At 39.9% G+C, this 14,357-nt stretch overlaps 1 protein-coding gene across 1 annotated transcript in view; it reads right to left on the reverse strand.

The window, feature by feature from the left end:
• LOC309387444 (interferon-induced, double-stranded RNA-activated protein kinase-like) overlaps positions 1 to 12,048 on the reverse strand; it is a 64,274-nt gene extending 52,226 nt beyond the window's left edge. Inside the window, exons 1-6 of the mRNA XM_081943925.1 lie at positions 11,739 to 12,048; positions 6,404 to 6,522; positions 5,841 to 5,930; positions 4,460 to 4,586; positions 3,160 to 3,254; positions 414 to 570 (exon numbers count right to left, since the gene is read on the reverse strand). Of these exons, the coding sequence (XP_081800051.1) occupies positions 414 to 570; positions 3,160 to 3,254; positions 4,460 to 4,586; positions 5,841 to 5,930; positions 6,404 to 6,522; positions 11,739 to 11,940 (790 nt within the window). The 5' untranslated portion in view covers positions 11,941 to 12,048. The remainder of the gene's footprint in view (positions 1 to 413; positions 571 to 3,159; positions 3,255 to 4,459; positions 4,587 to 5,840; positions 5,931 to 6,403; positions 6,523 to 11,738) is intronic.
• Between the last annotated feature and the right edge of the window lie 2,309 nt (positions 12,049 to 14,357).

Here is a 14,357-nt window from a genome sequence, read left to right on the forward strand (position 1 = left end):
TCCAGATAATAAAGCTTTATAGCCTAAGACACTTGAGCATAAACCAAATGAGGTTATGGGGTAATTAAAGTCCGAAACATTTGGAGGGTGTTAGGTTGCTTCTGTTACGTAGGTAGCAAGATTCATGACTATATCTATTTATTTAAAGAATGAAATACACATATTAGATCAGGTTTATGTTTTACATATGACAATAAAAGTAAAAAGACATTCCAGTGTCTTTTAAAGGGTTCTATTCTGCAATGCAACAGAAAAACAAAACTTTGAAATAGGCCCTCAAAATACTGATACTATAGCAAATCATAAACCTTAGTTGTTGCTTTTAATATTAATTATCTCCACTAGAGGACATGTGTATACTTTGAAGAACAGTTTTTTAACACAGCAGTCTTTAGACCTGAGGGAAATAATACCTTTTCTGAAAATAACAGAAGCAAATTGACCAAGAACCTCTGGAGATTTGCTGCTCATTGCTTGAAAGGTAGCCTTATCTGCAATAGACTTAATCATCTCATCAGACAGAGGGAGTTCATAAAAGTCAGCAATTCGTTTGACTCCTTCCAGGAGGTTCTGTAAAATAGTATAATCAATTATTTCATCTCTAGAAGTATTTAAAATAATACAAGTAGTCTTCATTTTACAGCAACAATTGGGACCAGCAACTCGGTTTGCTAAGCAATATGGCTGTTGAGGGAGACATCACATGATCGTGACTTGGGGTTTTACTGTCAGCTTCTTCATTGACTCTGCTTGTTGGAAGACAGCCATGAAGCATATAAAAAGTGATAACGTGACCATGGGACTTGGTGAAGGTTGTAAATACCCTGCAGTTGCAAAGTGCCTAAATCTCAACCACGTGATCATGGAGATGCTGTGATGGTTGTAAGTATGAGGATCAGTTGCAAAGTTACATTTTCAACACCGTAATCACGAATAGTTACTAAACGTGACAGTTGTTAAGTGAGGACTACCTGTACATTGTACAGTGCTTTGACACCCAAGAATGGGTGAGAATGAGCCTCTAACTGTAGAAACCAGTTATATTTTCATTTAAAAATATTTATCTCAGGTAACCTGGATATCAAGTAGATTAAATAATGAAAATACACTCTATACTAATTATGAAACTTTGCAACACAGAAAAGTCAAAGCATAGCACTGAGACCAAATACTAAAGAACAAGGGTAGATTTTTTACACTGCACTAAAAGTGTATTTATTTGTAGTTTAGGTGTTGAATAATTCTAGCCATTGTGATTCATAAAGCATAGTTTATGGATTATTATACTAACAAAGAAACCAAGCTTAAGCAAACAGTGACAAAGAACGATATGTCAACGCAACCTAGTTCATTTCCCAGTCATCCTATGACACACAGGATAGAAGAATAAAAGTCTTTCCCACTTGTGCCCTGCACTCTGTTAGGCCCCTGCCATTGACCTCATTTTGTCTCTAACCATACCTGAAACAGCTTAAAGTTGTTGTCACTGCTCCCTTAAGCAGTCAACAAGTTGTGCAGTACTCTGTATAGACCAGCGATGGCGAACCTTTTTGGCTCGCGTGCCACAAGTGGGGGGAGTGCAGGGGGGTCATGTGCGGGCATGCCGCACCCATAATGCAATGTGCGACACCGCCCAGTGAGCATGTGCGCACAACGCACGACACCCATTTTTACATGCTTTTTTTGCCCTCCTTAGGCTCCAGAGGCTTTATAGGAGCCTGGGGAGGGTGAAAAGAGCCTCCCCCCCCCAGAGGCCTTCCGGAGGCTTCAGGGACCGTCCGGAGGCTTCCCTGAAGCCTTCGGAACGCTTAAAAGGACCCTCCGAGCAAACCGGAAGTGACTTCCGGTTTGCTCAGAGGGTCATTTTAAGGGCTTTGAAGGCGTCAGGGAAGCCTCCGGACGGTCCCTGAAGCCTTCGGAACACTTAAACGACCCTCCGAGCAACCGGAGGTGACTTCCGGTTTGCTCGGAGGGTCGTTTTAAGCGCTCCGAAGGCGTCAGGGAAGCCTCCGGACGGTCCCTTAAGCCTTCGGAACGCTTAAAACGACCCTCCGAGCACACCGGAAGTCACTTCCGGTTTGCTCGGAGGGTTGTTTTAAGCGTTCCGAAGGCTTTAGGGAAGCCTCCGGACAGTCCCTGAAGCCCTCCCCAGGCTCCTATAAAGCCTCTGGAGCCTGGGCAGGGCGAAAAATGGCTTTTAAAAAGGTGAACTCAGCTGGCCAGTGCGCGCATGCGCGTGGGCAGCTGACAGGGCAGCGCCTTGCATGCCGTGACAAATGGCTCCGCGTGCCACCTGTGGCATGCGTGCCATAGGTTCGTCATCACTGGGATAGTCTGACATCCTTCACCAACTATTCTATTAATGTTACAGGATCAGCCTAGAATCCCAAGTGGTGGGATTCAAAATTATTTACTACCAGTTCTGTGGGTGTGGCTTGGTGGGCATGGCTTGGTGGACGTGCCAGGGGAAGGATACTGTAAAATCTCCATTCCCACCCCACTCCAGGGGAAGGTTACTGCAAAATCCCCATTCCCTCCCGATCAGCTGGGACTCGGGAGGCAGAGAATAGATTGGGGCAGGGCCAGTCAGAGGTGGTATCTACTGGTTCTCCGAACTACTCAAAATTTCCACTACCGTTTCTCCAGAACTGGTCAGAACCTGCTGAATACCACCTGCTAGCAACCAATTGACCCCTTCTGGTTGGTGGTGTCCTCCAGGGATATTCTATTTGGGAAAGCAGGAAATTTGCATCTTTTTATCTGGGTTCCCCCATTTATTTATCAGATCTCTAAGCTAATTTCAGTTCATAAATCTGGATCAGCCTGAACAACAATCCTGGGACATAAAGTAGGAATGTTCACTACTACTCATGATGGTGATGAAAAAATGGTCATGCATGTATGATGATGTCATTGTGCAAACTCCAACTTTTTTTGCTTGTATTCTAGTACTGGACACAAGTCATAGGATTTGCATCACGATATTATAATTCACTTTTTTGTCACTAGTACCTTTCTTGCCCCTTCCCACAGATGCCTATCTGCACATATAGAAGTTGCTTGTATTGGGGGATGCTGGGGATGGTTTCCTCCATAGCTACAGGCTACAGCAAAATGAATGTGTAATACAAATATTATTTTAATTTCTAAAAGGCTTACTTCTTTCAGTTCTTCATAGGTAATTATCATTACATTTTCATCATCCATATGTTTGTCCCAAGCCAGAGCATGGTCAAAGTAGGAATTCCACGCAACTGAAATGAAATGTACACAATCTCTATATCACCAGCTAATTAAGTTCACTACACAAGACAAGGAAAATGTAACACTCTCAATCATATCAACTGGATTGGAACCAGGTTTATCATGGCTATTTTAATCTGATTTCATTGAGTTTATTGTAAGTCTGAAATATCTGGGTACAATTCAATGTGATACTGGCTCCAGGCTGACCTGCATAGGCCACATTTTTATAATATGCAAATAAAATAAGCAAACCAGCTGGATTACGTGATGAAATTTGTCTAAGTTTGTTCTAATTCAGTTAGTAATAAATTATTATAATCCGAATCATAGTTTGTTAGGAGAAGTCTGATACTACCGGTACTTGCAGTGATATCATTCTAGAAAGTCTTCTTTCATTGGATCAGTTTTGTGCTATGTGAGAATTCTTTTATCACAAGGAGAGGTGGGGAAAAGAATTTCTGATCCTCCAAAAAGTTCTGGAACACTGTGATAATTTTATAACGGTCAATTGATATCACATTTTATATGAATTAAATAAATTACCATTTTAAACTTGCTGATGCATGTTAGTTTTTACTACTGGTATTAAAAATGTACAGGAAGAACTAGATTGAAATAAGAAATATGCTAAAAACATAAATAATAGACAGCTTTTGGAAGTTCAAGTCCCAATTAAATACTTCCTTTGTATGCCAATATGCCAATTCCCTGCATTTATTTTTCTTCAATATTTCTTCATTGAATGAGTTAAAGAAAAAAAAGTTATGCTTCTATGCAATCACTTAGATAGGAGCAGATTCCAATTTAACAAGAAACTTTTTTAGGCTAAGCAGAATTGTAAATGGAAGGCTTTGAGAAGATTAAAGGGAATATATATTGAGGTTGTGGGGTTGTGAGGTTGGCCCTAATCTTCCTATCCTTTTATAAGGGCCTAAGGACTTGACGCTGCCAGTTGGCTTGGGACCCCAATGGGGGGAATGGGTCCCAGTGGAGGTGGTTGATCGAATAACAACGTATCTCACCTCCGCCCCACTCAGCCCCCACCCTCCCAACTTGTTCTTATATTTTAATCTTTGATTTTAATTTATTTATGTTGACATTTATGTTTAATGTAATTTTTTTTTACTGTAAGCTGCCCAGAATTATCTTATGGTAAGATGGCAGCCAATAAAGTTTACAAACAAACATACAAAGATAAGATAACATAACATACCTTCACCAGTCATAAACTTTTGAAAGAAGTCATCCCAGGAACTAGCATTAGGGAGCAAAGGATTTTTGTTGTAAAAATGATAATAGGATGTAGCTGCATCTTTGGGATTTCGAAATACCACCAGCATCTGTTTAAACAGATAGACGATCATTAAATGTGACTTTAAAGGATTATAAACAGCCAGTAGATGTTCGCAGTGTTGATATAAGAAGGTAAAAGTAAAGGATCCCCCTGCACATATATGCTACTCTAGGGGGTGGCGCTCATGTCAGTTTCAAAGCCGAGGAGCCAGCGCTGTCCAAAGACGTCTCCATGCTCATGTCACCAGCATGACTAAATGCTGAAGGCACACAGAACGATGTTACCTTCCTCCCAAAGGTTGTTCCTATTTTTCTACTTGCATTTTTTACATGCTTTCCAACTGCTAGGTTGGCAGAAGCTGGGACAAGTAACAGGAGCTCACTCAGTTAGGCAGCTCTAGGGATTTGAACTGCCGACAGTCGACCTTTCTCATCGACAAGCTCAGCGTCTTAGCCACTGAGCCACTGCCTCTCTCTTTATATAAGAAACTAAGACATAAATCAGGGTTGTGGTTTTTATGCTAAAATTTGCATTTGGTCTTTGAACAGTGGCATATTGAGAATCACACCCTAAAAAGTTATATATGAGGTCAAGACAAAAACATTTTATTTGCTGTCAATTGTAAATGTAGGTACATGTAAATGTAATCAAATGTTTTTGCTTTGGCATCAATTATTTTGTTAAACTTCACAATTTTGTAGCAACAGTTTAAGATCTCAGAGCAACAGAGCCTTAGGGCCTCAGGATAGGCATTTTGATGTAAATGCAAATTCAGCGTAGGAGGTTGTTATATCATAATATACAAAATTTCCATTCCTTTACTCTCAATAATGTTGGAAAGGTATTTCTGTATTGCAAGGAAGACAGCTACATCACGTTGCCTTAACAGGGAGATGGGTAGCATATGAAATGAATGAATTAATGAATGAATGAGAATGAATGGATGAATGATGAAAAAGAGAGAGAGAGAAAGATGGGGAGGAGAGAAGGAGAAAATGGGAACAGTAATATATGAGACATATATTGAATATATTCTCAATAACATTCTTAGTTGGAGAGTTAGCTGGATAAATCTTCAGAATTTCAATTACTTTGGATAAATATTGAAGAAAAAGATATTATTATTATATACTATGATTTAATTCATAGAGCAAAACAGAAACTTTGCTTGTAACCATGTTGAGGATATAGGGAATTTTCTGTGATCTTCAGAAATATATAATATTCAGTATCTACATACTGAGATGCAATCAGGTAATTCTGTTAAACAGCTGTACTTACAGTGAAATTGATTCCTTACCTTCACTTTTTTCTCCAAAAAGGATTTTGGAATGTTATCGTAATGGAGATGAGTTACATAATAACGGGGAGATAGTTGTTCTTTCATTTTCTGAAATCAAACCAAAAGATGTTAAAATTCTGCTGATGAATTTTGGCCTCAATTGTGGTCATAATTGAGGATTACTTGTTCAGTTTGTTGCAATATCTCAGTCTCTGTTTCTTTGATCCCACTCTAGAACAGGCTCATAAATTCAAAGTTTCTAACTCTATCAAAACAATGCAATAATATATAAGAGCTGTCAGTATTGTAGATTGTAAAGTAAAAATAAAACCTTCAAGTCTGACTTTACTTCCTGATGACGTACATGAATGCATACATGCAGCTTTTTCTGAACCACAACAATGTGGGGTTATCTTATACCAGAATATATTTTCAAATCCTCAGTGTATTTTACAATCCAGAACTCTAGGGCCCAGTCAGTTAAACTCAGCTTTGGTGCTGCCGTATGCTGAAGCAGGGTAAATTATCCACCGTATTTAACCGCTTATATTATTCTAGGCAAAGGCTGAATTCATACTGACCAGAAATTTTTCTGGGCCTCCAAATTCAAGCATTAAGAGGTGTCTTAGTAGTGGTAACTCCTTATTACTTGAAATTTCAGCTACCATTTCAATTAGAATTTGAAATACCCAGTTGGTACCTACAAGAGAAAACAGGTAAGCTACGTTTAGATTTCAGATTTCATTAACTTTATAACCATGAGCATGAATACAAAAGAAGAGCAACAAAGATGATTAGGGGACTGGAGACTAAAACATATGAAGAACGGTTGCAGGAACTGGGTATGTTTAGCTTAAGAGAAAGAAGGACTAGGGGAGACATGATAGCATTGTTCCAATATCTCAGGGGTTGCCACGAAGAAGAGGGAGTCAAACTATTGTCCAAGGCACCTGAGGGTAGAACAAGAAGCAATAGGTGGAAACTAATCAAGGAGAGAAGCAACTTAGAACTGAGGAGAAATTTCCTGAGTTAGAACAATTAATCAGTGGAACAGCTTGCCTCCAGAAGTTGTGAATGCCCCAACACTGGAAGTCTTTAAGAAAATGTTGGAAGTCTTTAAGAAGATGCTATTTGTCTGAAACAGTATAGGGTTTCCTGCCTAGGCAGGGGGTTAGACTAGAAGACCTCCAAGGTCCCTTCCAACACTAGTATTGTATTGTATTGTATTGTATTGTATTGTATTGTATTGTATTGTATTGTATTGTATTGTATTGTATTGTATTGTATTGTATTGTGTTTTCTTGAACCAAGGAAAATTTCAGCATGCCAAGCACCACTAGACCATGAATGAAAAAAGAAATCTAGAAAATGTAGGCTTTAGCTTGTACATTTTGTGATGTATTGACACTGGTTGGACATAATCCCCACCTCCGCTCTTGGGATTTGTAAACATCTGTGCTCTTGTAATTGCTCTGGTCACACAGCCATTTTGCTGCTATTCTATCTTCTCATTGAGAGTTGGGCAGCATACAAGTTTAATAAAATTATTATTAAATACTTTCTTCAATAAACATGAAACTCAGCCAACTGAACATTCAAAAATGCATCACAAATACCATTGACTGGTGCTAATGGTTGATGCAGTTTGCTGCCAGCATCCTAGGTATCAACCAAGTACCTTCTTAAAATATAAGATGTTCCGAGTAGCGCAGTTTTTTGCAGTTCCGCTGGTGTTATTGCAGGAAGCTGCAATTTGTTGATGTATCTTGTAAAATTCTTGGACATGGTGCCAAGTGCCCCGATGGCAATGTTACATGCTTCATCCATAGCCGTGTAGTTTCGATGGCCAGGTCGCGATATTTCATTATTTTTTCTAGTACTTTTTCTTCGACTCTGGCATCTCCAGAAACAGCAATATCAGTAAACTACACTTCGGCCCTCTACAACCGTGATATCTGGCGTGTTGTGCTCCAAATGATGATCCGTTTGTATTCGAAAGTCCTACAAGATGATGATGATGATGATGATGATGATGATGATGATGATGATGATGATGATGATGATGATGATGGTTGGCTACACTATCAGCCAGATGTTTAGACTGTATTTGGCATTTTTATTCACCTATTGAATCCGTTCTTAAGGTGACATTACCATCAGCATCTCCTGGTGCATTCAATACCTTCCTTACCTCTTTATGAAATGTCATCTTTTCTCTTTTCTTTCTTCTCCTGTTTCTTTTCCATAGGTCCTCTAAGATTCACAGGTGAGCACCTCTGTTGATTCCAATTTTAAGAACATGGTGCTGAATTTGGGAAGACCCCTAGTCACCAACTGCGATAAAATGTTCAAACAGCCTCAGGGCCAGATTGCAATAGATTTGCAAAGCATATCAAAAGATGTGTCAAAGGAGGTTATCTATAATAGCCTCACCGCACCATTTCTTCCACTTCCCAGTCCATCAGTAACAACAGCAGCCTGAAGACAATCCACAACCATCCTTAAATCTGCCAACTTTATAATGCTGAGAACAAAAGCAAAGAACCATTGCTTTAACTTGAGCTGCCACAAGTCTGCAGTAATAAAAAATCCTTCCCATTTCATGCAAAAGAAAAAATTGAATTGTTTGCATGCAGGCCTCTTGTTTCAGGCCTCTGTAGTAATCCTTATTTATATTGTGTGGATCTGTCTGGTTTTATATAAGAAGATTTTAAAAAATCATTGAGGGACAACTGAGAAATATATCAAAGTGCCATATTTTCTCTTCAAAGAAGCCCAGGAGCCATAGGCATGGAAAGGCAAACATTCCTATAAATGCCATAATATTTCCTTGAGTTCTGGATGTTATATAGTAACTGCATTTTGCCATTTTGGAAGTTGTTTATCATTCACAAAGGCAGTTCCACCTTGTTGGACTGTGGCCAATGACCAAAGTCTGAATTACTATGGCCAGGCTGTCCCTGTTTTGCACTGCTCATAGTGACAGGAACAACTAAGAATGCTTTGGCTTCCCAGGGTACCAGTGGCAACGAGCAATTATGAAGTACTCTCAGTATGAATTCCTATCTTTTCAAGGCACATGTATCTCAACGTAACTCCTTCATCCAATTCTAGGAGTTAGGGCCAGTGGTGAGATTCAGCCAGTTTGCACCACTTTGGGAGAAGCGGTTGTTAAGCTTCTGAGCAGTTTGATGAACTGGTTGTTGGAAGAAATCATTAGGGCAGAGAACCAGTTGTTAAATTTGTTCTAGCTGGGAGAACAAAGGAGGCGAGCCAGGACTTCAGTTAGCTACCAGTTTAATTATAACAGGTTGCCATACACGGCAGTTCACAATTCGTGCGTCTCAGCTAACTGGCAACAGCTGAGCCCTGCTTGACAGCCCTTTATATATGCTGGCTGTCAAACAGGCAACCAATCAGAACAGAGCACAGCGCCCCCTAGCGAAACAGACCAGAGGGAAAACTATAATACCTAACAAAATTATTTGAATCCTACCACTGGTTAGAGACCAACATGTACAAGCCTGTGTTATTTCTCCTTTATTTTCTACACTGTCTTCTTGCATATGACTCTTGGATCTAGCCAACCAGGTCTTCATTACAATGACCAACCAAGAGAAAAATGTCCTTTCTTGATATAACGAGGCTAGGAATATTTGTTCAATTATTTCCTGATAATCTTTTTCTAAAAATTAAATGTTGCATTCAGTTAGGTGTAGTTAAAGTGTCTAGCTTCAAAGCCCTGATCTAAACTGTGTTTCTGGAAGTTTCATGGAAAGGTTGGAAGTTTCTGTTTTGGCTTTGTTTTGGATCCTAAGAAAACTCTTCGGTTGGAACCGCAATTGCTGCCTTTTTAAAATTGGCTTTAGTTGCTGATGTTAAATGTAGATAAAACGTTTTATGATGAAGGTGGGGCCTTTTAGAACAGGTTATAATGTTTGATATGAGGACAAATAAAACGTTTTATAGTAAGCAGAAGAATTTCCCTAACATTTCTCTTCCCCTTTCTGCAATTCCTGTGACCTGCCAAAGTGTTTGAAACTTGGGAAGGATGCAGATTTGGGAATCCCTTACAAAAAAGGAACAAATACATCAGTATTAAATCAACCTTGGCTTTGATTCTTCTGTAAAGATATTAAAAATGTAACCAGGATCTAGAGCAGGGATGGCGAACCTTTTAGGCACCAAGTGCCCAAACGCTCATGCGTGCATGCCCAAACTAAAATGTGTGTGTGCACGTGCGAACATGCGCATACATGGATATGTGTGAATGTGCGCATGCCCGAACATGCGCAACAGAGACCTGAAGACCAGCTGGCCGGCAGGAGGGGGGGCATCTCAACCCCAGCAGCGCAACAAGAGATAAGATCTTTTTCTTTCGTGAGTTTGTTTCGTCGTTTGCAGAGAAACAAGCTCGTGAAAGAAACACCACTGACCGGGGGCTATGGCGTGCGTGCCAGCAGAGAAGGCTCTGCCAGGGGTTGGTTCCTGCCAGTTCTAACCTCTTCCATAGAAGAGGTTCCACAAATCTACAGTGCCATTTAGAACCAGTTCCAGCTCCCTCCCTCCCCCCGCCCGTCCGCACATCATCAAGATGAAGAACGAGAGGAGGAATTCTAGGAGTTGAAGTCCACAAGTCTTACAGCTGTCAAGTTTGAACACCCCTGGGTTTTTTTTTTCTAAAGGGTTAGGGGTGCAAGGGTCTTGTAACTTGACAGCTTTAAGACTTGCATGCTTCAAATGCCAGAGGTTCTGAGCCAACATTTTGGTTGCTAAGCACCAAGCCACTCCCACTTGGTCACATGGTGGCAAGCCACTCCCACCCAGTCACACGACTGGCAAGCCACTCCCACCATCACATGGCCAGCAAGCCACTCCCACAAAGCAGGCCACACCTACAGAAGAGGTTCTATAAAAATTTGAAACCCACCACTGCTTCAAACCAATAATATTTTTAAAAGGGTTGGGGCCAGCCTGTCTGAAGACATGCGTTAAAAAAAATCTGTGTACATATAGTCCTAACTAACAATTACAACTTAGTCCAGAATTTCTGTTGCCAAACAAGGTGATCGTTAACAGAATAACATTGGAAGGGACCTTGGAGGTCTTCTAGTCCAATCCTGTTAAGTGAGATATGTTATTTTACAACCGTTTTTGTCAGAGTTGCTAAGTGAATTACTGTAGTTAAAATATATAACATAGTTGATAAGGGAATCCGCCTTCCCCCATTGAATTTGCATGTCACAAATTGCAATCACATGATCCCAGAATGCTGCAATTGTAAATACATGCATATTGCCAAGGATCTGAACTTTGATAACGTGATAGGGGGATGCTGCAAAGGTCATACATATGAGGACCAGTTGTAAGTCACTATTTTCTGTGCTGTTATAATTGCGAACAGTTAATGAATGTTTGCCAATCAAGGATTGCCTCTATTCTTAGCCCCCAAAAATAAAATGATCAGCTAACAGGGTAAGACATCTCATCATAGGATCTAAATCTTTAAATGCTGCCCTCAAGCCTAATTGCATTACTTTTGAGGGGTGGATACAAAAATTAAAGAATTTTGTTTTTAACAGAATATAACAGGCAGTTTATGATCATAGAAAGCTGAGCAGTTTCACTTGGTACCAATCCATTGCCCAGCCTTCCCCAAACACATCTCTTCTAGATTGTTTTTGGGATTGACAAATGCTACCCTCCCACAATATAGCTGAGAGTGATGACAATGGAAACTCAAGACATTTTCAGGAAGTCATGTTGGGGGAGTCTATTGTAATATATTGTAGATAAACTTGAGATTATCCCAGAGGCAGCAAAATGGGGGATAAACTTTAAAAAAAGTGAAAAAAAAGTCACAGTATAATGTTCCTCTTTCCTTTGCAAAAGAAAGAAACAAGAACAAATACTCACCACATTTGGGATAAGCAATTACCAACATATCATCCTTTCTTGCTTCAAAAGTTTCCAGTGCTTCAAAAGTTTCTGCACTACAAAGGCGATTAGGATACAAAACTCCTTTGAAAGTAAAAAAAAGCTCTTCATTCTTGTTGTCTTTATTCTCATCAAATATCTTATTCATTTGTTTCACCAAACTGTCATTTTCTTCAGCCATTCTTTTCTCTTGCTGGCAGTCTCTGCCTTGTCATGAATCCTTTCAAAAGGCAGCTCTTGTTTTATGCAGTCAGACTCTTAGATGCCTCCTTCCTCTTGCTCAATAAAAGAAAAAAGTGCTGAGAACACAGTCATGAATCACTAGTCTTCGCACGCTACATCCTGGTTGTGTGTTGATTACATAACAGGTCTGGGAGTACAAATTACTTAAATCTTGGAAGAGCAGAACTTTTTTTCCAAGAAGAAAACAAATCATTTGAGAGAGATTGCAGTGCAAGAAGCCAAAACGAATGCAAAATAAGCAGCCTGAAACTTTTATTGATTGGTTAAAATAAAAGGTTTCTTCTTTCTTTAATGGGAGGACTATATGGAACTTTTTTTTCCCCTGTCAACTCATAACATGAATGTTAAAATTCTGGATCTGCTTTTGAAATTGAGTACGTAACGCAATATGAAAAACACAGTATTTAGTTTGATGAGGGGTTTGTGTGTAGTGGAGTTTGTAGCACCAACGTATACATGTTTATTTGATCGTAAATCGAGTGTTCAGTGAACCTTGTGCCCCATAATTTGGCATATTTCCCTGAAAATATATGAGTTTGCGTGTGGGACCAAGCTTAATTATGTTGAGCTGAAGGCAAAGGTGTACTGTAATGGGAGGGTGAAGGTTCATTCATCGGGCTTGTGGATTGGTTTCTGAATGTTTCTTCACCAGACTACAATAGGTAACATCTTCAACAGAGTTTAGGGAAGTGAACTGAAAATGTTACTTAGCCTGGTGACGAAACGTTCAGAAACCAACCCACAAGCTTGGAGAATGAACCTTTACCCTCATCTTACACCCGAGCTAGGGAATATTTGCCACTAATACTGTGATATCCCTGAAATATTTTTTTAAAAAACCACATTATTTAAAATTACAGCTATGTATATCAGTAATATCACCCAGCCATATAATCTTTTTTTTTAAAAAAAAACTATATTGTCTCAGAATTTGCATCTATGAAAGAGAATTAGAGCTATAGTTGCACAGCCAGGTAGTCTGCACCTTAAAAACTGGTCACTTAGCAAACTTATTCAAAGTTACAGAGGATCCCCCAAAATCTACTTAATGACCTGGTTCTAAAATTACAGCCGCTGCAGCGGTCCCATGGTCGTTTGTCCTTTCCAAACACAAGGATACTGCCAGACTCCCCTCCCATCTCTATCCCATCACCCCCACCAGATCCCTACCAGCTTCAGGCCTGCTTCCCACCCCACCCCACCCCACCCCACCAGGCCCCGCACCCTCCTCCTCACTTATCTTTCAAAGATCTCCAGAGCTCAGGTTAGGGAAGCAAAATGGATTGCTTTGTGGCGCAGCTGCGTGGTGTAATTCTGGAAGCAGCCGCCATATTTGAATTGTTGTCACTTAGAAAATGACCACTGCTTCTGGAATCACACTGCATGGCCAACCAAATAAGCAATCCATTCTGCTTCCCTAATGTGGCCTGAACAATGCTACGGAAAGTTCTGGAGATCTTCAAAAAACAAGCGTGTAATGGGTGATGTAGAGTGGGGAGGAAGCCCAATTCCTGTGGGGAACCAGTGGGGGAGAAAAGGGCCCAAAAAACTGTGGAGACCCTTGAAGTGGAGCATGGGTGTCTTAAGGCATGGGGGACACCTTATAAGGCCTGGAGTAGGCAGGCCTGGGACTGCGCTAGGTCTTCCAGGGCTTCCTGCATTCATGTAGCACCCTGTGCTCTGCTTAATGAGGCATGTAATTCTTCCATGACCACACAGCAGCTCAGTGGAGCTTCTTTCCAGGTAATTTGGTTTTATAAAAGTGGTAGCAATATAAAACTAGAATAAAACCTATCTCCAACAATAGTTGCAAACTAATGTCAGTGCTTTGCCTTATAATCGCTGATTTGGATTGTATTTCCCATTTTCATATTGCATCATTCAGATTAGCAGTAAATGTCGTAGAGATTCAATCTTAGTCCTGATGAAAGTTGCATTTAGCCTAAGGCAGGTCAAAGAAACTTTAATCACTGCCTAATCTTCCTCAAGCAGCTGTTTAGAAATATGTACTGACTGTAAAGTTACAGCATGATTACATCATCATGAAATAACAAATTCTCCACTGTTACAAATTGAAGTATATAAGAAATATTTGGAGTAACTAAGTTATAAGTATTTTATCATTTTCTGTTACCTTCTTTTATAGCTATGAAAGTAAATGAATTCTTTAGCCAGACAGCAAAATCAAAACACGATTGCTACTGTTTTGACAGTGTCACTCGTATACATTGATGCTGATGAAGGCCTCCATCTCAATTTTGTTGAATCTTCTCAATTGTATTGAAAAGGGCTGAGTAAAATGATAGCTTACATATGATTTTTAAGACAATGAAAATACTGTGATAACAAGAGTTT

The sequence above is a fragment of the Natrix helvetica genome, assembly GCF_964273705.1.
Source record: "Natrix helvetica genome assembly, chromosome: 2".
NCBI lineage: Eukaryota > Metazoa > Chordata > Lepidosauria > Squamata > Natricidae > Natrix > Natrix helvetica.